The sequence below is a fragment of the Chroicocephalus ridibundus genome, chromosome 22 (assembly GCF_963924245.1).
Source record: "Chroicocephalus ridibundus chromosome 22, bChrRid1.1, whole genome shotgun sequence".
Lineage (NCBI taxonomy): Eukaryota > Metazoa > Chordata > Aves > Charadriiformes > Laridae > Chroicocephalus > Chroicocephalus ridibundus.
In genome coordinates, this window is record NC_086305.1 from 2,203,776 (window position 1) to 2,227,930 (window position 24,155).

At 48.2% G+C, this 24,155-nt stretch overlaps 1 protein-coding gene across 1 annotated transcript in view; it reads left to right on the forward strand.

Annotated features, from left to right (window-relative positions):
• The window catches only part of INSR (insulin receptor), a 55,422-nt gene that overhangs the window by 24,641 nt on the left and 6,626 nt on the right, over positions 1 to 24,155 (forward strand). Inside the window, exons 3-20 of the mRNA XM_063358450.1 lie at positions 6,997 to 7,312; positions 8,892 to 9,037; positions 9,338 to 9,482; positions 9,752 to 9,966; positions 12,223 to 12,349; positions 12,966 to 13,216; positions 13,632 to 13,799; positions 14,486 to 14,687; positions 19,128 to 19,399; positions 19,957 to 20,099; positions 20,782 to 20,941; positions 21,269 to 21,368; positions 21,631 to 21,698; positions 21,917 to 22,146; positions 22,469 to 22,579; positions 22,661 to 22,820; positions 23,629 to 23,758; positions 24,005 to 24,139. Of these exons, the coding sequence (XP_063214520.1) occupies positions 6,997 to 7,312; positions 8,892 to 9,037; positions 9,338 to 9,482; positions 9,752 to 9,966; positions 12,223 to 12,349; positions 12,966 to 13,216; positions 13,632 to 13,799; positions 14,486 to 14,687; positions 19,128 to 19,399; positions 19,957 to 20,099; positions 20,782 to 20,941; positions 21,269 to 21,368; positions 21,631 to 21,698; positions 21,917 to 22,146; positions 22,469 to 22,579; positions 22,661 to 22,820; positions 23,629 to 23,758; positions 24,005 to 24,139 (3,079 nt within the window). The remainder of the gene's footprint in view (positions 1 to 6,996; positions 7,313 to 8,891; positions 9,038 to 9,337; positions 9,483 to 9,751; positions 9,967 to 12,222; positions 12,350 to 12,965; positions 13,217 to 13,631; positions 13,800 to 14,485; positions 14,688 to 19,127; positions 19,400 to 19,956; positions 20,100 to 20,781; positions 20,942 to 21,268; positions 21,369 to 21,630; positions 21,699 to 21,916; positions 22,147 to 22,468; positions 22,580 to 22,660; positions 22,821 to 23,628; positions 23,759 to 24,004; positions 24,140 to 24,155) is intronic.

Consider the following 24,155-nt stretch of genomic DNA (forward strand, 5'->3'; position numbering starts at 1 on the left):
ACCTCCGTACCAGCCATTATCGCCACTGGACAAGGTGGCACACCACTCCGAAACCTTTTATCTCTTCTAAACTCACGTTTGCTGATCCTAACAGGTCCAGGCAACAGTACCAGCATCTCCGTCGGTTTTAGCTGTGCCGGCTGTTCTTGGCTGGGAGGATGCCTTGCGGGAAGCAGCCAAATACCCGGGGTTTGCAAATGGCACCGCTTCCGTTTTGGAATATTTGAGACATTCCCCGTAGCTCCAAATAAGCACGTAACTTGTGAAAGGGTTGGGAGGCGAAACAAGTTTTTTCTTATCCTTACTGATAGATGAGATAAGAGTTGAAACGTAGTCCTGAGAAATGTCAATGGGAAGAGTTTCCTTGACGTTTTGGTAACAGTGTGTTGTTTTTGGAAGTCACTGTCTATGGGAAGGGAGGCACCTGCAGTTAATTTTATCTGTTCCTGTGTAAGTACGGACGTCCTAACGTTCCCAACTCGCAATGCAGCGGGGTCGTGGCATTATGTACTGCAATATCTTATTTTATAAATAACACTTTAATTTTAGTGCTGATTGTGAAACCTTGAATTTATTTGGCACTTTCTCCTTCCTGCATTGGTGCTAAGAGCCGAAGTCCTGTGTGTGGATAACGGCGTTCGAGTCGATGCGTTTTGGGAGGGTTGTTCCTTGGGCGTCTTTGGCGCTGGGGAAGAGGGAGGGATAAACGTTAGAGCAGTGTGAGTAAGTGACATAGTTTGCTAGAACGTCTTGTGATATCTCCTGAATTTTTCTTGATAACTACAGCCAGAGTAAGGCATTGCTGGTAGGTTTTTTTGAGAAGCGCGTTAACCTCTTATTTTTTTTATTCTCTTCTAGTTTCTCCATTGATCTTGTAGATTCAGGGAGGTTTGGGAGAGCTACTGCTGTTAGTCACCGAGGCGGTCAAAAGTCCTTGTGTGCTTTACAGTCTGATGGGCCTCTATGACCATGTTCTTCCCAGGCATGGTACAGCCGTCGGGATGCCCTGGGAGCAGTTTGCAGCCCCAGAACTGCCGCTGGTGGGGCTTGGGCTTTAGATTTCTGCCTCTCTAGTCCCCTAACATGAAGAAATAATTACGGACGTAAGCCCCAGTGCAGAGAGGTTGGCAGCACACTGGTTTTCTCGCAGCAACCCTCTGCCCACCCACCATACTATGGAATTTTAGGTTTATATGTAGTCTTCACTGGACACAGACTTATTTAATTTTTAATAGCTCTTTTCAACCTTACGAAATGCTAATGCACTGGGATTAGGTGTCATCTTGGCGTATTCAGATCAAATAAATGCTCACAAGAAAATAGATGATCATGAGTGAAAACATAAAAAATTGTTTTGCAGATAAAACTTATAGAACTCTGTAACAAACACTACTTAGCAACTTACTGAATTTGGATCTTCTTGACAGGAAGATAGTGAGTTAGTCTTGAGGAAAAGCGATCAAGTGAAAAATGCTAGGTACGTATAACGTGATTTGATATGTAATTTTATAAGGAGATGAGATTCAATGTGGATTTTGATGGCAGCGATGCCGCTCAGCACTTGCAGAAACTCAGGAAACAAGCACAAACTCTGTAGTGCTAAATTAAGATCACATGCTTGCAACACACGCTCAGAGGAGTTACTGCCCTGGGCGATTACTCCTTGGGTTTCCTTTTTTTTTTTTTTTTTTTTTTTTTTTTTTCCTCCTTGTTGGTTTGGTTTTTGTTTAGAACCGCAAGAGCCCATTTCTACAGAGGTCATTATCGCGACTGCACAGTTAGGAAATTAAATTACAGCTCCCACTGCAACAGTAACTCAAGTGTGATTATATGTGTGTGCAAGGCTACTCGGGGGTGAATTTATATGGCAGATATTGCAGCCATTTACAGTAACAGGGAAAAAAAAAACGCGGGGAAATGCCGAGCCCTCTGATACTGTTTCTGTGGGGCTCTGGCTTTGAATTAGACGCGTGTGTACGTCATATAACATTACACTAACCTAAGCTCTGGCACCGAGCGATACATTATCGCAGCCAAAACAAGCCATTTTAAGCTGTGTCAATGCCGGGTCCGTACTGGCTTCCTCCTGCATTTTTCTCCTGGTTATAAATACGCCTCGGGAGTGAAACCCTCGCCGCGAGGAAAAAAACCACCCTGCGACAGTCGGATAAATTGCGTTAGCCTCATGAGTTTCGCGGCGCGGAGGGTGGCGTGGGGTCGCGGGCGGGCGGTGGGGGGCGAGGGGTTGTTTGGGGACCCCCGTCTGGGGTGGCTGGCAAGGGGTTAAGGCGCGTTTGGCTGCGCAGATCGGAGCGGTTGGATGCCTCCCTGCCCAGGCAGCCAGTGCATTGGCTGGGGATGAGGGCGGTTCTCCTGCCGCAGTTGTTTTCTGTCCTGGACTTTGTTGGATCCGGAGCCTCCTAATTGCCTTGTCTCTAATCAAAACACAGCTTGCGTAATTCACGAAAAAGGACCCGACGGCGCAAGGCGAGTTTGCTCCTTGCTCGCCCGGCGGCCACGAGGAGTGGCTTGCACGGACACGGCCGGTAGCCCCGGCCAGCTGGGAGGACCCGTGGTGGCCCCGCTACCCCTGCTGACCCCCGTTCACATGGACGGGGCTCGTTGTTGCAGGGTGGAAAGATCACGTCGATTCGAGACCGATCAGTCCAAAACCGTGTGGGATGGTCTGTCCCTGTGCAGTACATACGCAGCATCTTGCTGTTCGTAAATGTGGGTTAGAATTTCTTCTTAATGCACAGTGTACCTCTTGCCGTACCCAAACCACCACCCCTTTGAAGGCTCAGTTCAGCTCCCCTGGGATGTTGCTCTTCAAACCCATCCAGAGGCAGAGGATCCCGAAGGAACAGCAAAACTTACCCTGAGTGATTTTTATCTTTTTGGTTTTTCCCTTTTTCTGACAATTCCCTGCTATTGTTCTGTTAGCAGAAAGAAAGAAACGAGACCTAATGCAAATGTTTTTAATCATACCTCAATATCCAGACAAACTGTGTTTATAACCTGAACAGCTTAATGCTTAATTGACTTGCCTGTTAAATATGGATCTCCTGGTTGCCTGTGTTGGCTCAGGAGTATGTTTACGGTATCAGCCTGGTTTGTTTCCACCTGAAGCACAGGGAAGTGGCGAAACGACGGGGAGCGATCCGCAGAGGTAGAAATTCCTTTGCGCTGACTCTGCTGCTTTTTGTCCCCCCCAGCTGGGCCTCTGCAGCATGAAGAAATGTCGGTTTGAATCTATAATCAGAAAGGTTTGTAAAATGCATTGTTTCCTAAGTCTTTGGAGCCACTCTGGCTAACTAGTTAAATATTTATTCACCCCTGGAACAACAGGTTTGAACCTCCGCGTCGGCTCTGTTTCTCCCCCTTCCAGGGCAGATTATGTTGTTTGTCGTCTTTGGGACAGGGGTTTTAAAAGTCTCGTTCTTAACGATCTGATGAAGTTTCGTGACTGCCATGAACAGCTTTGCTCTGGTGCTGAAGCACTTTTTCCTGCAGCAGCTTTTATGGTACAGTGTGGTGGCTTCTGCCCCTACCCCAAAATAGCTGTTCCCTTGTCTCTAACCAGGATTTATGAAGTCGCCTTTTGACTTTTCTCCTCTTCGGTGAGGAGCGAAGAGAGTTGACTTTTTCCCTGTGCTGAGAGGGGGGCACCGCAGTCTTGGGGCTTTGACTAGAGGCTGGGGCTGCGCAGACGCCGTGTCCCAGCAGACCCTGTGCCTCCGCGGTTTGTACCGGCCCCTGCCCCAGCTCCCAAAATGCGATCTCATTGCCGAGACACCAGTCTATGTGGGCCAGGGACAATTACCGGAGTCCGCAGAGGTCAGTGAGGAAGGGGTAACGAGGTACACTTGGTCAGCACCAACCTATTCGGGGTTGCCCTGCAGTGAAAGCGTAATGTGGCAGCAAAAAAATCAAACAAAAAACCACATCTGAGCCATCTGGAGTCACGGAACCTGGATGCTGTAGTAATAGTTACAAGAAGCGTTAGCGAAGATACGCTGGAGAGGTTTCTACGTGACATTCAGGTGCCTTTTAGCATGCATGCGTTGATAATGTCAAGACGACATCTACTCAGGATCTTGTGTAATGAGAATTTGCACAAGAAAGTGATTGACAACTTCTGGTCTTGAGTGCTTAATGGAAAAAAAGCAGTTGCCTTGGCCGCTTTGCTTTCTTCAAGCTGTCTCTTAGACATCAAAAGCTCGTACAACAGGAAAAAGAGAAACGGTAAGAACAGTTTAAAAATAGTTTAATTGTATCTTCTAAAAACCTTTAAACTTGAGAACTTAAACAGTTTCTGCCCTGTGAATATTGGCAGCTGAGTTTGAAATGTGTAAATGAGCGTAGGACTTTGAAGATTAGTTTCCATAACAAATTAAAAAAAAATTCTCTGTGGCTTAATGTTAAATAGGTGCCGTGTGTCACCGGGTGTTTTGCATGAGGGCCAACTTTTCCAAATTACCCGTCTGCTCCGCTGACTCCTTGAGAAGCAAATGTTGTCTTTTGAATTATTTTAAACTTTGTAGTTCTTAAGCATGAAACGGACCCGGGAAAAATACCCCTTTGCAGGAAGCGCGGATGGTGAACGCTGTGGTTTGCGCTGCCAGCGCCCGCCCTCCAGCTCGCACAAATCATTCTGGCGTGCCGTCACCGCAGGATCCAGTTCCCAGCTGGATCTAACCCCACTTGAGGGAGGCGTGTGCCGCAGCGAGCGCAGGCACCAGCGAGCGTGGAAGTCCTTGTGAGGCATCGGTGTGTCGGTGCTCGCGTAGGAACGTGGGGAGGTGTGTGAGAAATAGCCCAGACTTCCTTTTTTTCCCCCCATAAACCTCGATATTTTAGACTGGAATTAGTAAGTTTGATAGTGTTTGGGACCAAATTCTGGAATTTTCTACCCCGGGTTTTTCTCTTGCCAAAATTTCTAATAAACTGCAGCCATGACATCTGTTGCTAGACTGTGCTCCATCTGTGGCCTGGTAAAGAATGTATAACCGTGCTTTTAAAACAAGCTTCTCATTTTGTATTTAGTCTAATACAAGGTATCATCTGCAAGTTGCTTCTATTTGGCTGCTGCATTTCGAGCAGTTACTAATTGTGACAGGTTCACAAAATAAGAGCTAATGCTAGAAAAGGGCAAAATGTTGGTCAGCGTAAAAGCAGGTGAAACACGCTCCTGTGATTCTGGTTAAGGGCTGAATCTTGGGGGATGCACAGAGGAGGCACCTGCAGTGGATGACTGACATGGAAGCAGTCCGGTATTTGAGATTAAATTGACCTTGTGATAGAATTTCAACCTCATCCATTTCATATCTCTTCAAAGGATTTCTCAGGCTGGAGCAGACCAGAGGTTGCTCATCGTTACCATCCCGCCTACTGCAGCCACTGCTGCTTATTCCAAGAGTGGCATTAACCGCTTTAACGCACTTAATTCTGCAATCCTTTAACGTGGGGCAGAGGGGGATTTTCTTCCTAACCACAGCTGGGGATTAGATCATCAAAAGGTTGGTATCGCGCTGCACTGCGGGTCCGACTCGCTGCTCATTTGCTTGAGTAAAAGTAGCCCACGTTCCGCTCTTGGTCTGCTCGCGCGCATTAGCCAGAAATTAAAAATAACATTTTAGCCCCTGAACATCGTTGTGTCTGGGACCTCCCCAAGTAAAGTCCCTCCTGCTTCAACACTGAATATTGGACAGAAAGCTTGGGAAATTTTGAGGCGGATGGTATTAATTCAGGGTGAAGTTCCTTGGTCTGGCCAGCACAGGAGGACTGATCTCTTCCTCCCTTCACCGAGGGCGCGTGGGCAGGACATGGGAAGCCGTTCTGATGTGCCCTTGGACAAAACCCTCCTGTGTGGTGAGAAGAAGGTGATGTCTTGATCTGCGTCGTGGCAATTCACAGCTTTAGCCCAAAGGCTGTTTGTCACCATGCAGATAAATCCAGGCCCACGTCCCCCGTCCTTCATCTAAAGTTCTTCCTCCTGCTGTTTAAACGGCCGCGTCAAAGCCGAACTTGCCTTTGGTGCTTGCTCTTGTAGTGATGGTTTCAGCTTTGTTCTGTCTTTTCTGACTTGAAGTTCTGTGGCGTCTTCTGGATTAAGCGGTTCGACTTAATTGGTTCAGCCTCGTTTGAATGGTTGAGACGGCGTGTGAAGGTGCTGAGCGGCAGAGGGACAGGTCTGTCCTCTCTGCTTCCTTGAGGGCTTCTCTGGGTGCGCTCAATGTTAGTCATGGCGTTTGCTCCGAGCTACGCTGCTGCTTGGTTTCTAGTTGAAAGCCCAAACCACTCATTAGAAGTATTGTGAGGCACTAAGTAATGGGTAATTAAAAAGTAAACCACAAAAAACCTCAAGCAGTGACACTCATGGGTGCCCTTCTTTGTGGACTTGCTGGGAGAGTCCCCGAAGAGCTCGTGTTGGGTGCCAGGGCAGCAGGCTTCCTCCGGGGAAACCGGTGACAGGCTGAGGGACAGATAGGAAGCAAATCCTGATAAAGCTGAAGGGTTACGTGGAAGTACTGTTGGACATGCACTATTTGCAGCATTACTGTGGGAACCTTACTTTTGCAAACTAAGAAACAAGAATCTTTTGGCTGAAACTGGCTATCCCAGGCTGGGGAGCTCTCGCTGTAGAGTCTCATCACTTCTGGGCTTCAGAAATAATGTTGGAGTCACCAAAGCTCTCCTGGGAGCCTCGTAGCACTGGACTGAGAGAAGAGGAAAACTCGGTTTTCTCTTTTTGAAGATGAGCATTAATGACTTGTGAGGGTGAATGATAGCATTCTTCAAAAAGGTTGTTAAAATTTGGAATTTGCACTGAAAAGGGGAGATGAGGCAGACATCTGCACTTCATGGATGCCTCTATGAAAAGAAGGTTGCCAAGCCGAGCAGGATGAAGTGTCGTTGCTCGTAAGCCTTTCATGGTGGCACATCACCGGGTTGTCCTGTGAATACTCAGTTGCCTTTTATCTTTTCTCCTCCCAGTTTGCCCAGCTGCCTGCAAGTCCCAAGGCTGCACCTCCGATGGTCAGTGCTGTCACAGCGAGTGTCTTGGGGACTGCACGGAGCCCAACAACCCTGAAAAATGCGTGGCTTGCCGCAACTTCTACCTGGAAGGCAAATGCGTGGACACTTGCCCACCCGGTTACTATCGCTTCGAGGGGTGGCGTTGTGTGACCTTCAGCTTCTGCCAGGAACTGCACAACAAATGCAAAAACGCCCGGGAGTCGGGGTGTCACGTTATCCACAATAACGAGTGCGTTCACGAATGCCCGTCAGGGTACATCATGAATTCCAGCAAGTAAGTACAAGTGTCTGCAGGTAAAGAAACCGTGCTGTCGGTTTTCTGCTGTGCTTTTCTCTCGCGTGGGCAGCGGCTTTGTGTTCTGTGTCAAGAGCAAGAAAAGTTCCCGGCGTTGGAGTGTCTGTGACAATTACCTGGTCTACTTTAATATGATTTGCAAACTAATACCTTGCTAATTCAAGCCATTAAAAGCAGACGGGTCTGCCTACCACGTGCCAGTAGTTTAATTCTTCCCTTGGCTTCCCTTGTTTCCTCTCAAGCCTGGAAAAAGTGGGAAAGGGAGATGGAGGGAGAGGACGAGGAAGAGGAGGGTCCTCAAGCTGGAGGGGTCTTTCTGTGATCGGGTGGGACGAGGGAGGTGGGCGATGGAGAGGCGTTAGTAGCCCTGCTGCCGTCCCCTCCAAAGCAGACCTCAGGCTGGAAAGCCTTGCTGTTGGGCAGAACAGGCAAAAGTCACGTCTAATGAGAAGAGCGTGGTGTATTTTTGAGTGGATCGTTCTCAGAATATCTGTCCCTCGTCCCTGTAATTACTTTCATTGAGCAGGTTCAAGCTGTGCCAGACATAAATGGACAATGTAACAAACAAGCATGAATCAAAGCAGGGAACAGCCATTCCGGCTATTCCCAGGGTTTTTCGACAAAAGAATTAAATAATTTATGTTGCTGAGCTGTTTATCACTGAAAACTTCGTTGTTTGTCCCACAATATCATTATATATTGTGATGAGTCAGATTTCCTATGAATATTGGTAGCGTTGTGCTCCCATGTATTTGCTCCTGCCGTAATAATTTCAGGGAATTCATTCTAAATGGGACTTTTTATTCCATTTCCTGTTTTTCTTTCCAAAAGAATGAACTAGCAGCCCCCAAAGTTGACACGCCGCTTGTGTAACAGCAGCCATCGCCTCTCTCCTGCGCTTGGTCCAGGCTGCCGTCAGTGGGACCTCACCGCACTGCTCCGTGCTTTTCCTAGAGCGTTTATTTCTCTGAAGCAGTTGGGGACACGTTCTCGTGGTGTTGTGACCAGGGCAAGCAATCGTCTTGCTGCCATTTAAGAAGTATTTCCCCAGAGCACAAAGCACATGCTTGCCTTTTTCTGTTGGGTTTTTTTTTGGTGGTTTTTTTTTTTTTTTTCCCAAAGCAACTTTATGTCCAGTCCTTAGTCAGAGGGTTCCCAGCCGAATGGCCAGCTCTCCGCTCATCAGTTACATGTTTGGATAACGATCTTGGGATGGAGACTGGGCCTGGGTTTCTTGATCTTGAAACCCCTGGTGTGTATAGCACCGAGCAGCGTCCTGGTGGAGGTGCTACTCAAAATAGTGAAAATCTCCTCATTCTGGCTCCTGTTACGTAGGAAGGGCCAGAGTGGTTAGCGTTGGGAATGTGGAAATGACAATTTAAAGAATTAGCATCAGTTGTTTGGCGTTCCTAAGAGCCGTGTGCTGCGCACTGCAGGTGGATCCCGTGCCATATTGTGGCTTTGAATTGACTGCTCGCTTTCGAGGGCTGCTGGGGACGCCCTAGATGCCATTGCGCGAAAGCATCGCTTCTGCATTCCTGATTCCCTTGTTTTTCAGCTTGCACTGTACGCCCTGCGCCGGGCCCTGTCCGAAGGTTTGCGACTATGGGAAGGAGAAGACCATCGACTCGGTGACGTCGGCCCAGGAGCTCCGTGGCTGCACAGTTGTCAATGGAAGCTTAGTTATAAATATCCGTGGAGGAAGTAAGTTCTGCATGAGTAAGGGGGTAGGGAGCGCTGGGTGTCAGCTCAGTGAACGTGGCACCGGCCGTGAGCTGGGGCACCGCTCCTTCGCTGTGACCGCTCTGAATCTGAGAGTGAGTCACAGCAATAACCGCAGAGCAAAGGCTCTTGTGGTGTTCTTTTGGTGGTTTTTTTCTAAGTGTTTTTTGTAAGTTCTTAGGAATTAACGTAAAGCAGTTCTATTTACCATGTTTGGGCTCCGATATCGGTGATTTTCTCTGTGGTATCAGAAAACTAAACCTGGTGTTTTCCTCTCCACAGATAACATAGCGGCTGAGCTAGAAGCGAATCTTGGCTTGATAGAAGAAATCTCAGGTTACCTCAAAATTCGCCGGTCTTATGCCTTGGTTTCTCTTTCTTTTTTTCGTAAACTACATCTGATCAGAGGAGAAACACTAGAAGCTGGGTGAGTGCTTTCAAAAGGTACTTTATTTTAGTGCTTTGAAGTATAAGGAGTGCCGGTGCTATCAGGGTGATTTGTATTGGTAAACAATTCCTAGGTTATTTTTGACTGTTTCACTGCCCATGGCCTGTGGCCTACCAGGGAAGATAGTTTGCATTCATTTTTCTTTGGTGTCTGGATTAGTGCATGAGAAAAAAAAAAAGTCTTTGGTGGATTGCCCCCCAGTTTCAGTGGATTGCCCCCCAATCCACATTTCCGTTCTCTGCTTTCAGGAATTACTCATTTTATGCCTTGGATAACCAGAATCTTCGCCAGCTCTGGGACTGGAGTAAACACAACCTCACTATTGCACGAGGCAAACTCTTCTTCCATTATAATCCCAAACTGTGTTTGTCGGAAATCCACAAGATGGAGGAGATCTCGGGGACTAAGGGGCGACAGGAAAGGAACGACATAGCCCTGAAGACCAACGGTGATCAAGCCTCATGTAAGAAAGTCTCAGGATGCAGCGAGACTTGATTCGTTTTCCTCTCCCTCTGCCCTGCTCACCTCCGACTCTCGTTTCTCCAGCCCAGCCTGCGATGCTTTTCCAGGGACTGTCCTTGTCCTTTGGTAAAGCACCCGGCATGTGACTTGCCGCTTGCTTGTGCGCCGCAGCGACGCTGTCGATGTGCCATGAGTAAAAGTCCTTATGGGTTCCCCGTCTGGCCAGGAGCCTGCCTTGCCAGCTTTGGTCTTCAGAAGTTTGCTCTCTGTGTGCTCAGCTGTGAGGTTTTCGGGGCTGAGTGTATTGTTGTGCCTTTTGGAAGAGTTTAGCACAACATAACCTCAGTCCAGGCTGGGACTTGCTGTTACTGCCGAGTACCTGATTAACAGGCGTAATCTTCTTTTCCCATGTCATGAGGTGACAGTGCGCACACAGAACAAACATGGTAGAGAAATGGGATTTCCACCCATCTCTGGAGCCATGCGGGCGAGTTGCTATGACAACAGTCAGAGAAATTTTTCCAACAATTTCTGTTATGCTTCTCAGAGGTTTTTAAGCTAACAGCTTTCTTCAGAAACAACGATAAGACAACGCCTGTGTCAGCGTGACTGAGGGGCAAACACACAGTGTTGCTTTGTGCTCTAACTGAAGTCGGGCTACTGAAGGTGTAGTTTTGCAGACAGGTATTTTGGCAGCAACACTGCCATAAGCACATCCCTTCGGCACCCCAGCCCCGCCGTTTGTTCCCGTTCTATGCCCCACACAACCCCATTTCCCTCTTGGTGCCAGTAGAACTCTTACGGCGCCACGTGGCGAAGCCTACTCTGAATCAATATGGGGTAAAAAACAGCAAGGCATTTCTGCTTTCTTGTTCTTGGGTTGTGTCATCTCTCTGCTCTGATTTATTGTCTGGCCCCACGAAGTTTTACGTGCAGGCAGGGACAGGAGCACACACCGGTTGGCACATTAGGTGTTTAAGCAGGTATCGCCACCGATACTCTTGGCATTAATTAAACTGTGATTTCAGTCCCTTGCATTTTGGTTCCTTGCCCTTTGCACAGCCCCTTCCCCAGTTCTGTCCTTGTGCTGGTGCAGCTATTTGTGAGCAGACGTAGAAAGTGAAGATCTTTCAGCTGAATCAGTTTCCTGATCCAGTTTGCAGCACATCAACACGTGTGGCCGTGCCAGCACTGTGGGGAGAAGGGAATGTAATGACTGCCCACCTAAAAACTGGCAGTACCAGTGAAAGAACGTACACAGAGCCGTCCCTCGGGTATCGCAGCCCTGGCCCGGGCAGAGCGAAGGAGGCACGAGGAATTAGCTGCTTGTAAAGGTCATCTCCTCCCATGAGACGCTAACGAGCTCTTCCCACGTTTGGGGATGAGACTGGATTTGGGGTTCAAACCCAGCTCTGTGCGGGGTTGCGTGCGGCTCCCGGGCTGGCTGGTTGGGTTGTTTAAGGGAGCAGGAGGAGACGGTTTCATTTCTCTTTGCCAGCTTTAACGCCACTCTGCTGAGCTGCTCCTGTGCCACCCCCCACCTCAAACCACAGGTTGCCAGTCAGTGTGTTTGGCTTTTTGTTTGTTTTTACATTTCAAGTCTAGTTTTCACATGGGCAGCATCCTGTTTACCAAAAATATGGGGGGGGGAAGAAAAAAAGCCTTGTTTGTTCTGGATGTTGTGCCCGTGAAATGAATGTTCTTCCTCCCTTGTGCAGCTACTGCAGGAATGGCAAATCCAGTCAGAGCTACGCAGTTTGTCCTTCTTGGGCTGCGTGGACAAGGACATACCATATCGTAACGCGTCCCCCGAGTCTCAGAACTCCACCCTCCTGCAACTGTTCGTTGTCCGTCGCTGCGAAGGGACCGGGCAGGGCTGGGAGCCCACGCGCTGGGCCGGCCGAGGCTGCAGAAGCCGTGCAAATCATACGATGGGGTTCAGCAATATAGATCGTGATGAATTTTAAAATATGTTGCCTCTAGTTTTCACGCTTATTAGAATTTAGTTCGACTCTTCTACAGGCTCATTTTCATAAAACCAGTGAAAAATTTCAGCTGGCAGGAACCGCAGGAGGTTCCAGCCCCTGGCTTAGGGCAGGAATAGCGTCGAAGTGAGATGGGTGTTAATGAGCAGCTCTTCTCAACACCAGCGTCCTCATATTTACCTGTGGAGAAAATAAACTTCTAAGATAATTAAAAATAGAAGCCTTTATTTCTTAGCGTTAACAAAATTATTGTCACTTCTCTTTTGTTACAGGTGAAAATGAATTGCTGAAGTTTTCTTCCATTAGAACATCTCATGACAAGATCCTGTTGAAGTGGGAGCCGTACTGGCCTCCTGATTTCCGGGATCTCCTGGGATTTATGCTTTTTTACAAAGAAGCGTAAGTGATCCAGCGTTAGGTTACAAAACAATAGCCACGCTGGGCTGCCACAAAGGGCAGTTGGCATTGAAGGGTAGATATTAAACCTGCTGTGGGCGCAGTTATTTAGTTTCTGTGATTGTCTGGCTCCTACGCTTAAGTTTCCAGTGTTACCCTTACGTAAAAGGGACTTACCTGAGTTGTGTACAGTCAAAATTCCTCATTTAAGAGCAATCCAGACATTAGTTGTTCCAACTATTCTAGATATACATACTCTAACTGTGGAGTTTATCATCTCCCCACTATCTCCGTGGAATGTTGAGGTATTTATTCCCTCTGAGGTGGGAAACGTTCTTTCAGAATCAAGGTTACTGAGCTGATTTTCATAAAGCTGAAAATAATTAGCCTGGATTTAGTTGTTGGGATCATCTCCGGAACGCTGCCTGATCCGTGATAGTGTTTGGAGACTGGGTTGCAAAGCTCCCTCGGCTTCATTTTCAGAATATGTACAATGAGGTAGTTATACTTTCTCCAAAGGGTAAAGGATTATAACTTTCAGTGATGTCTTTAGAAATGTTGTTTTTAAAAGTTTGAATTAGGATTCCGTTAATTTGAGGCTTTTCCTTTTATTCTAAAGTCCATACCAAAACGTGACGGAGTTTGATGGCCAGGACGCTTGTGGGTCCAATAGCTGGACGGTTGTGGATGTCGACCCACCCCCGCGGTCGAATGAGCCCAAAGCCCAGGCCCAGCCAGGCTGGCTTCTGAGGGGCTTGAAGCCATGGACGCAGTACGCCGTGTTTGTCAAAACTCTGGTCACCTTCTCAGATGAACGAAGAACATATGGTGCAAAGAGTGAAATCATCTATGTCCAGACCAACGCTACTGGTCAGTGCCATTAAACTAGTGCTGCTTTGCAAGTGAAAAATAGATAGTCTAAGTAGTCTTCTGCGTGGTAGTTGTGATAGTCGCGTACCCATGAAAGTTTCCACTGCCATTGCTGCTCTACTCGGGTATCCTGCCTAAGGGCATCCTTGCTAAACAAATGGAAGGGCATGTGCTTCCCTGCATGGGGAGGTGGTGCCAACATGCACTTCTTCCGTCGGGCTCGTGTTGGCCATGCATAAGAGCTTGTGTGCACCCTGGTGTCTCCTGCCGCAGGACTGTTGGGCGTCAGTGGACCCACTGCGGAGAACGCCATTTGTTCCCATGGAAATGGAAACTCGCCTGCGTTTGTGCCTCATTCTGTCAGGCTCTCGCAGAGCAGTGGAAGTGACCTCTGTCTCTTTTCCCACCCACGCAGTTCCATCGGTCCCGTTAGATCCGATATCTGTTTCCAACTCTTCATCCCAAATCATTCTGAAGTGGAAGCCGCCCTCGGAGCCCAATGGAAACATCACACACTACCTGGTGTACTGGCAGCAGCAGGCAGAAGACAGCGAGCTTTATGAACTTGATTACTGCTTAAAAGGTGAGTGTCTATTTTTCTCTCTGTGCCTGTCTTTCACACTGTCTCAGAGTTGTCTGCAGGATTTTCACACACTTTAGAGATGCTCTGGGTGCCTAATTTTGCTGTTTTCAAGACTTGTTCAAGAAGCAGGCTGAGATGCAGCTGTGTTCTCCCACCGTTCAGTTACATTATACATTAGGCGCTATTGCCAAGTTATGTGCAAAAGCTCTCCAAAAGCATTTTTTTACAAAGTACTCAGATATTTTTTCTTTTGGGGATCTCCCTCCTGCGCCTGTTCCTTTTAAACTCAGTAATAAGTTTAATAACAGCTGTGGAGATAGGAAGGGAAAAAATTTCAGTGCTTCTGGAGATCGGTGGCCGAGTTAATTTTTGAAGGCATCCTGGGCCTGTTCTGGATTTTTCTCAGGATACAGAGTTTCACTGAGGGCTCCCAGGCTCTGACCTGCTGCCCTGGGTTACCTGAGCTGGGGTGGAACTGCCTCTGACTCCGGCAGCACCTGAGCTCCGTTTCAAAACCAGCACAGGTTTGAATCACAGGCCTGTCATGCGAAGGCCTGGATACGGAAGCTCAGGATGCCCAGATGTGCTGTGAGTCTTGCGTACGCTAGTTCTGGATCTTTGTGGGATCAAACATCTGCTTCTGCCACGCCAGGCATGAGTGACAACTGAAATTGTTTTGTCCACAGGATTGAAACTGCCCTCAAGGACGTGGTCTCCCCCTTTTGAATCCGAAGACCCTCAGAAGTACAATCAAAGTGAAAGTGAGGATGTCAGTGGGGAATGTTGTTCCTGTCCTAAAACAGACTCTCAAATACAAAAGGAGCTGGAGGAGTCTGCTTTCCGCAAGACGTTTGAGAACTATCTTCACAATGAGGTTTTTGTGCCCAGGTACAAAATGTCAGACGCTATTGCCTAGGTGGTCAGGGGCAGGGAAACGTAGGTGATTATTAAACAAAAATATTGGGCCGGAGGTGGCCACGTTGCCAGTCTCCCTGGGCTTCTGTGGGACCATCTAGTCCAGCTGAGTGTGTGTGGTGGAGACTGGGGCGAGCTGAGCACCTGCAGCTGGTGTTACTGCAGATTTGGAAGATTCTGCTCTTATTTCCTGTCTCTGAATTCTCCTCAGCTTGAGAATAAAGTGAGAATCCTTAACAAATAGCTAAATGCCTGCAGCTCCTTTAAACTTGTATTCTGCCAAAAATAGCTCTTTTTTTTTTCAGTTCTCAAATTTTGTGGTCTAGCTTTTCATCCAGTTGCAAAGAAAGGAAAAGAAAAAGGGAAGTTTACCATGCCACAGCCTTGTCCTTTCGCGTGGTATTTGCGGTCTTCCTTGCACTTAGTCTGGGAAATACCTCCAATACCATGAGGAATGCGACTGCTGTGGGTGGTGAATGTCCTGTTTTGAATGGCACACACAGTGTCACATTAAGTGGTGTTGAATGTCTTCACACTTCATATGCAACTCACAGAGGAAGCTCTGGGAATCAGGTTAGAGTCTCTAATGATTTACCCTCTTCACTGCCGTGCATTTTGTGCTCTAAATTTGTTCTCTGCTTACCGCCCTTAGCTAATAAATGTTTATTTTCAGCTGCTTGACAAAAGCTACGTTAGTGCACTGAACATTTCTTGCCATTGAGTGCCTTAGCAGACAGTGTCTCTGCTCTGCCAGCCTGGTTTGGTGCCTGCAGTTGTCCCCGGGAAGCTTGTGCAGAGTCGCTCCTTGGGCTGTTCCTTCGCTGTCAGTGCTGACCCCAAGGACAAGCGTCAGTGTGCACAACGATGCCAGGACACAACATACTCAAAGGCAGAGGAGAACCAAGCCGCGTACAAAAGCCAGACTCCTCTTGATGTGGGCAGACAATTCTGACAATCTGATTTCTTTTTTTTATTATTTTTTTCTCTTTCAATTTTGTCGTGCAGCCAGCCCGGGATGCTTCTCAGGCCAGTTTCTGGGGTATGTATTTTAGGAAGAAACCAATCACCAGGATGTGCCACCTTGTCAGCCTGCTAAGGAAGAGATCTCCACTTCCCCTAGGCTAACTAATCCTTTTAAGACAAGCCCCGTTTGCTGTTTTAAGGCAGCAGTAGAGACACCTTCCTGGCATGCCTCCTGCTTGTCTTTCCTGACAGGCTCCAGGCTGCGGCAACGTAAAGTGGAATTAGTTTTCCCATGATTGCTGTGCCCGTTGCCTGCTCATAGGGCAGCCTGTCCAGAGCCTGCCAACTGAAGATGAAGTGTGTTTTACTTCAGGTGCTTTTTCTGTAGCTCCTGGTAGTTTATTGACCTCTCTGGAGATAAGAAACCTTCTGCCAGTCACGGAGAGGAATCTCACAGCTGAGAATATGAGGGAATATGAGATGGCAGGGGTGCAGGAGACAGAGCAGTTGAGAAGTTACTCCTCCTACCTCTTGTCTCCTTGTTTTCAACGTACTGTTTGTCTCCTCCTGTCCTGGTCCCAGCTCTCTGACCCCTGTGCGGCGCCCGCTCCGTACCAGGCTCTGCCGCAGGCCAGCTCTCGTCTCCCCTGACTTGCTGAGAGCCCCGCTGGAAACCACAGCGGCTGTTCCTTCCCCATCTGCATGGCTGGTTACTCTAGGAGACACCGTCACAGGTCTCGTGGGTTAATTTGCGCTGGCACTGGCAAGGCAAACTGCAAGTTTCTAAAGGCTTCTTGCCATACCCACCTTCCCAGTCGGAGCTCGCGGGTATCTTTATGCCACGCGCTTTGTACCCTCCCCTTGTAGCTGAACAAAGTGGCCATCAGAAGCTGATGCTTTGTTTCTTCTTTCCTGTGTTATTTGCTCTTACATTGGAACGTGTTTTGCACAGATTGGAGCAAATGGGTGATTGTGCGCTGGAACAGGTTGCCCGGGGAGGTTGTGGAGTCTCCCTCCTTGGAGATACTCAAACCCGACCAGCCGCGGTCCGTCCTGAGCAACCTGCTCTGGCCACCCCTGCTTTGAGCGGGGGGTGCATTAGACAATCTCCAGAGGTGCCTTCCAACCTCAGCCGCTCCGTGATTCTGTGGAAAGCATGGAAAGATTTCAAAAGTAATAAAAGTCCTGAGAGGCAGAGGGGACCTAAACGGCTGCTATTCAGGATGTGATTTCTCTATACTCGCCACCGTCACTACTGCAGAAGCAGCAGTCTCGCTCTTCTGGCTGTCTCTGTCCTCTCTCTGCCACACACACTTGTGCCATCACAAATACCAGTGGGTTACAGAGGGAACGAGATCTGGGAAATGGCTCACATGAAAAGTCTCTTTTTCTGGGTTTCCCAGTTCAATGCACTTAGTTGTACAGACAAAAATATAAATGCTTTTGCCAGCAGAAGGGGGAAGACAGGCCAGCTGTTCCTCTGCTGGTTCCACACAGGTATGTGGAAAAACGTAGCCTAAGCTAGGTGATGCGTCTTTAAAATCCCCCAGCACAGGCCATTGCACGTGATGAGTTGTCACTTCTGTCCTTCGGCGAAGCGAGAGCCATCAGACGCTGCCAGTCTCTGGCAGTGGGAGCAGAGGGAGCCTGAACGCGAGTGTTTCACAGGGCAGGTCATTGGAGCTACTGAAATGGCCCTAATGAAAATTGCACTGGAACAACTATGGGAAGTCATCAGATGTTTGAAAATACAGAGAATTTGGCAAGAAAATTGCTGCAAATCCAAGATAATAAATAGGGGAAGGTTGGGGTTTACAGCTTCTGAAGTTTTTCTTGCTGTCTGTTACTTGAGAAGGAAGAGGTCATTCTTGCATTTTACCTGTGTTGCATCAGTGGTCAAATTACTGTTTTACTTGTGGAAAAACAAAATTCTCTTAAACGTGAGGAACAGCTGAATCCACACTTTGTAAACAGCAGGGTGGAGCTTTGCCTCTAAGTCCGAACAAGGTTCTGGTTGACCGTCAAGGTTCCTTCCAAAGGAGCGAGGTGGCACGACCCCGGCCGGGGCCGCTGAACTCTGCCCCATTGTTGGGGGACACTGTTCAGAACAATGCACAAGCTGAGATAACAGCGGCTCCAAAATGAGTTAATTAGTAATTAGAGAAAGAGAAAACCAAGAACTGGAGTGTGCTCTGCTGAACCTGCCGTGTGGCGTCCCGTTTTGTCATCAGGTGGATGAATATCTTAACGTTGTCGTGTACAGCCCAAGGTTTAGTTTGAGGAAATCTTAAAATCTGCTTTCCAGCGGGTTGCGTTTGCCGGTTGAGAAAATACCAGCAGGGAGCGGAGCTGGGGGTGGCAGGGACCCGGTCTCTCCATGCCCCGCGTAGCTGCACTTGGCCAATCATGTGCCTGGTCCTCAGAGGGTGGCAGTGGAAAGGTCGGTTCAGCAGCAAAGATTTGCTTCAGCAGCTCGGTACATTTTTAGAGACTGGAGATGCCTCAAGTGTGGGTTCAGTTCAGGTCACTCTTTGTACCCTTTAATAGCTGCGCGCACATGCACACAGAAAAAAAGATCGTCATCCTCTTAAAATACATGGTCCGCTTTTCAAATGGCATTAATTCCTTTTGTGTAACCAAACACCATTACTGATTCACCGCGTTGGTTACTGACAGAATCTGACATTAAAGTTGGCCAGCGGCACTCACTTGCCAACAGGGGAGTTGACAGGATCCCGCTGCCGGTTCTGGCTTTACAACTGCAAAAATCTGATTTCGGACTGAAGCGCAATAATTTGAGAGGCAATATTTGGTTAACAAAATCGTACAACTAATACGTAATCTAACCTGTGAGTTTCAAATGCATCTGTTGAAAAGAACGTAACAGATTTGGTCTCTGAGGAAAAGGTTAAAATTATCTGTCTGTATGAGCTGGGAAACTGGTCTTACGCTTTATAAATGCAAGTTTGTGACACCTGGGACGCGTGGCACACCTGAGGTTGGGGGCTGCGATGCGACCTCGCTCGCTGGAAGCTAGAACGTGGAGGGGATGAACGGCAAAGCGTTGCAGCGCCCTGCAGGGCGTCCGCGAGGCAGCCTGGCAGAGCTGTGTTCCGCTGGGAGGGTCTAAAAGAACTTCCATTCTCAAGCAAGTGCTTTAGGCTTGTTGGTTGCTTGAGGGGTTTTCTCCCCTGTATGGAGCTGTGCAGGGAAGAGTCGGGGCGATACCTGATTTTAAGAAGCGACGTGCATTACAGGGGGTGAGACAGATTGCTCGGGGGCTTTTTATTAAAAAAAAAAAAAAGTCCTGAATTTCTTTGTTGCATCACAAATATGAGGCTTGAATTTGCATTTTCGGTGGCACTCTGAGCCATTCGAACTCTTCCTTTTCAGGCGAATGTGTTTACAGTGAATATAACACATAAAATTGTAACCTGTATTATTTAATAGGCCGTCAAGAAAACGAAGAGACCTTGGCTCTGTGGCAAACGCCACTGTGGTGATACCCACCATCGCATCCTCTCCGAACAATTCTGCAATAGCATCTGAGAACGCAGAGGAACAGAAACCTTTTGAAAAAGTCCGGTTTAAGGAGTCTTTGGTTATCTCAGGCCTGCGGCATTTCACCGGGTATCGCATTGAGCTCCACGCCTGTAACCATGATGCTCAGGAGTCCCGATGCAGTGTTGCAGCTTATGTCAGTGCCAGGACCATGCCGGAAGGTAATTAATTACCTCCCTGAGCTTTGCTTTGGGTTGATGGCTGTTTTCAAAATGCTGCTTTTCCTCTGGGAGCCAGCTGCAATACAGAAACATCGTGTAGGACTGCTGCTCTCTTTGGGTCCTGGTAGGAAAGGGCGATGGATGAAGTATTATCAGAGAATCCTAGAACGGTTTGGGTGGGAAGGGACCTTAAAGGCCCTCCAGTGCCCCCCCCTGCCCTGGGCAGGGACACCTCCCACCAGCCCAGGCTGCTCCAAGCCCCGTCCAACCTGGCCTTGAACCCCTCCAGGGATGGGGCAGCCACAGCTTCTCTGGGCAACCTGGGCCAGGGGCTCACCACGAATTTCTTCCCAATATCTCACTCAATCTCCCCTCTCGCAGTGTAAAACCCTTCCCCCTCGTCCCATGGCTCCCCTCCCTGCTCCAGAGTCCCTCCCCAGCTTTCCTGGAGCCCCTTTAGGGACCGGAAGGGGCTGGAAGGTCTCCCCGAGTATTTGCAGTTTTGAATTTTGCCAGACATGAAATAAAACTATGATTAATCACGACCTTGGTTCTAGCCAAGGCTGATGACATCATCGGTCCAGTTACCCATGAAGTGGTTGAAAAAAATACGGTGCATTTGAAGTGGCAGGAACCAAAGGAGCCAAATGGTCTTATTGTGCTGTATGAAGTGAATTACGGACGTCTTGGGGAGACAGAGGTGAGAATTTCTGCTTGTCCCTTAACTCAGCATGTTTGGAGAAAGACCTCCGCCTGGGAGTCCGGGACTCTTCAGTCTTTAATAGCCCTCGTGCATGTGGTGTTCTGTCCTGTCTGGTTTCCTTGTGCATCAGCCAGTGTGACGTAAAACTCTACAGGTGAATTTGTGTCCTCTGGAGGTCTGTCTGTGGCGACACCAAGAGATGAAAATCCGCCTCTCTGGTGCCAGTTTGCCAGATCAACCTATCTGATTTGCCAGCTTTCTGCAGGGAGCTTTTTTAGGAATTCTATTTCGCAGAAGGATAGAAAACAGACATCTGAATGTCAGTTGCTTAGACAGAAATTAGGAAGGCGCTGGGCAGCCCGCGAGCCGGTGGGCAGCCCGGCTGCCCCGCAGCGTGCCAGCGCCGTGCGGGCAGGAGCGTTTGCCAGCCCGGCTCCGGTTTCAGGGCTGAGGTCTCGTACAGCAAATGGCATATGCACGCTGTAATCTGAACTGCTAAACTGTAAAATGCAAATCCAGGACAAACCGCTCTATGGGAAAAGACCTGAGCGTGTGAAAGCCCTGTTTGTGTACCTTTGCCAGACAGGGCGGTGAGGTGGGAGTCCCAGTGTGCTGTTGCAGAGCTCGGGGCCGTTGCGGAGGCAGCGTAAGGCAGGTTTCCTCTTCCCTCCTCCCGCAGGAAGCACACTACTGCGTCTCCCGTAAGCATTTTGCCAACGAGCAGGGCTGCAAACTCCGTGGGCTCCAGCCTGGAAACTACAGCGTCCGCATACGAGCTACATCACTGGCTGGAAACGGCTCGTGGACAGAACCTACCTATTTTTATGTGGCTGATTATTGTGAGTTCATTTTTTTTTTTTCCCAACGCTTAATTCCTGATAGAAACCCAGGTTATTTTTGGAAGACGGGGGTTAGCAAGCACTGCCCAGGGAACTATAGCAGGGCATAAAATATTTACCAGTCCATCTACTTTCAAGAAACTGAAATTACCTAGAAACATATGACTTCTCTTCATGAGTTCTCGTTCTGACCAGCCCCGGGTTCCCTGTCTGAAGTAGCCTCTAGTTTCATGTTTGTTCCAGTTTGGTCAAGGGGGAGATTTGATTGAGGAAAAGACTTGGATTTTGGACCTGTGTAATACCTCCAGCTCTCTCTTTCTCTCTTAGTGAATGCTCAGCCTAATATTGCTGTTATAATTGTTCCGATTATTTTTGCCATAATAATTGCTGGAATTATTGGAGCTGCTTACGTCCTTGTGAAAAAGAGGTGAGTGCAATTTTATGTTGTTTCCACCAGAACAAGCAAAACTTATATCCAAAGGTTTTGTTTATTTGTCGGAAGTAACTCTGTGTTTATTTTCTAATTTAGATAATGATTGCAACATTAATTTAGTTTAGGAAATATTTTGTGCCTTTGGAAATTGGGACAGTTTGTATTTGCTGCGTGCTTTGGGAATTAATCAAACTGCCTTCGGTTCGAATGTGTCAGAGGCTGCAAAAGTGCTGAAGAATTTGTGTCTCTCTTCCAGACAAACGGAAGGACCGACCGGACCGCTCTACGCATCCTCTAACCCCGAGTATCTCAGCACCAGTGATGGTGAGAGCAATGAGGGCTTCCTCCAGTGCCTTATTTCTTCTCCGGTCATTCAGGCAGTGCAGCAGTATGGGATTGGCATTGTCTTTATGGAGTTTTTCTACTCTTTTTTTTATATTTATACCCGTAGCATCCCATGGCAGCGCTACACAAGGCTGCTGCAGAAATGTCTTTCAAAAGATACTTTGCGCAATTCAGAAACATTTCTCTCTGCTCAACAGTCTACGTCCCCGATGAATGGGAGGTTCCACGAGACAAGATCACTCTCCTCCGAGAGCTGGGCCAGGGCTCCTTCGGCATGGTGTACGAAGGAATTGCCAAGGACATCGTGAAGGGAGAGCCGGAGACTCGCGTAGCTGTGAAAACCGTTAACGAATCAGCCAGCCTCCGCGAGCGCATCGAGTTCTTAAATGAAGCCTCTGTGATGAAGGGGTTCAGCTGCCATCATGTGGTAAGCGTCTCTGGGTGCCTCGGATGATGAGCAAGTCCCGTCACATAACTAATGGGTCTTTGGTGCTTGCAAAGCTTGGCGTTCAGCTTACAAAAGCAGCCCTTCTGCAGGGGCGGTTGATCAAAAAGAGCTGGGATCTTTCCACGTCGTGTTTTATAAAATGCGTCTTTCAGAACTTCTTGCCGCGACAGGGCGTTGTGGTGCTGCTCGGAGCTCTTGTTCGGGGGGTGCTGGCTTTGCTACATCCCCCTTTTTCCATAGCTGGGCTCTGCCCAGCACGTTTGGACACAGCCGTGAAGGAATTTCTCTCTCTGTTTTCCAGGTTCGCCTCCTCGGGGTGGTCTCCAAAGGGCAACCGACTCTGGTGGTCATGGAGTTAATGGCACATGGAGATTTGAAAAGTTACCTTCGCTCTTTGAGACCTGATGCCGAGGTAAAGACAGGAGAGAAGGGAGTCTGTTGTGCAACGGACTAACTTGATTTGGTTTTTAATACTTCTTTTTATTTGTTGTAGAATAACCCTGGTCGTCCGCCACCGACGCTGAGAGAAATGATCCAGATGGCTGCAGAGATCGCCGATGGCATGGCCTATCTGAATGCCAAAAAATTTGTTCACAGAGACCTTGCAGCTCGGAACTGTATGGTTGCAGAAGACTTCACTGTAAAAATCGGAGGTATGTAGTGTGTGATCAGAAGATAATTCCATGGGTCGTATTTGTTGTAAAGGCAAATATGTGAAGCCCAGTGCAGCAAACACAGGGGATTTTCCCTGGCTCCGTGTGGAAATGCAGCAAACTTTCCTCTTTTTCTTCCCTGTGAAAGACTTGTCTGGAATTCAGTCAGAAAAATCATCTCCCTTAGAGCCAGAGCAGCTTTTCTCAAACTTCCCTATTCTCAAACCTCTGTCCCAAAGGTTTATTGCCTTTCCAGCCTAAGCTGCCTGGAGTTACCTCACTGTTCTTTGCTTTCATGAGAATTATGACAAAGAAGGTGTTGGGTACAACAAACCAAGTGCTGATAATCCTCTCATTAGGTGAGGTGCCTTTTAAAAGTCATTTATCTTCCACAAGAACCAGTTTTCAACCCAAACTCTTTTAGAAATAAGTAAATACAACATTTAAAAATAAACCAAAACTCCACAGCCTGGTGGTTTTTCAGACCTCTCTGGAATTAAAGCCGAGGCAGTGGGGTTTCAGGGCAGAGAGCTCTGTTTCGCTTAAAGGGGATGAATTTTTGAAATGAAATTTTAACTCTGGAGTCTCTGTCATGGCTCATATCAAAAACACAGGGAAAAGGAAAATGTTTTGAATGTTACTCGCCAGGTGACAAATGGCAGCACGTTGGGCTGTAAGAGGCTTAGGGGGGTTAGGGGGGGTGACAACAGCCTGGTGTCAAAGGCAGGAAACATTCAGCTGGAGATGCTGCGCAGTGGGAAGAGCGTGGAAGGAGAGACATGTAACACGTCCCAATTGCTTTTCTCAGACTTCGGCATGACCAGGGATATCTACGAGACGGATTATTACCGTAAGGGAGGCAAAGGGCTGCTGCCCGTGCGGTGGATGGCGCCCGAGTCATTGAAGGATGGCGTTTTCACCACTTATTCCGACGTGTGGTGAGTTGTACTCTGCGATCCCCGGTGGGCTCTAGCTGAAGAGCTCCCTGTTGTAACACGGACAGTGTAAATTGGGAGTTGCTGACTTTCTTGGAGTACACGCAAAACAAAAACTCTTTTTTCGAGACCCTCTTCTTAAACATATAGTGGTGCTTTTTTAAAGTATGTGTTCTTCAAAATAAGGCTATCGCTTGTAGCTCTCCGGGATGCTCTGTTCTCACCAGGAGTCTTCTCTCTCTCTCTCAGGTCGTTTGGTGTTGTCCTCTGGGAAATAAGCAGTTTAGCAGAGCAGCCGTACCAGGGGCTCTCCAACGAGCAGGTGCTAAAGTTTGTGATGGATGGGGGGTACCTGGATCAGCCGGACAGCTGCCCGGAGAGGCTGTAAGTAGTAAAGCCG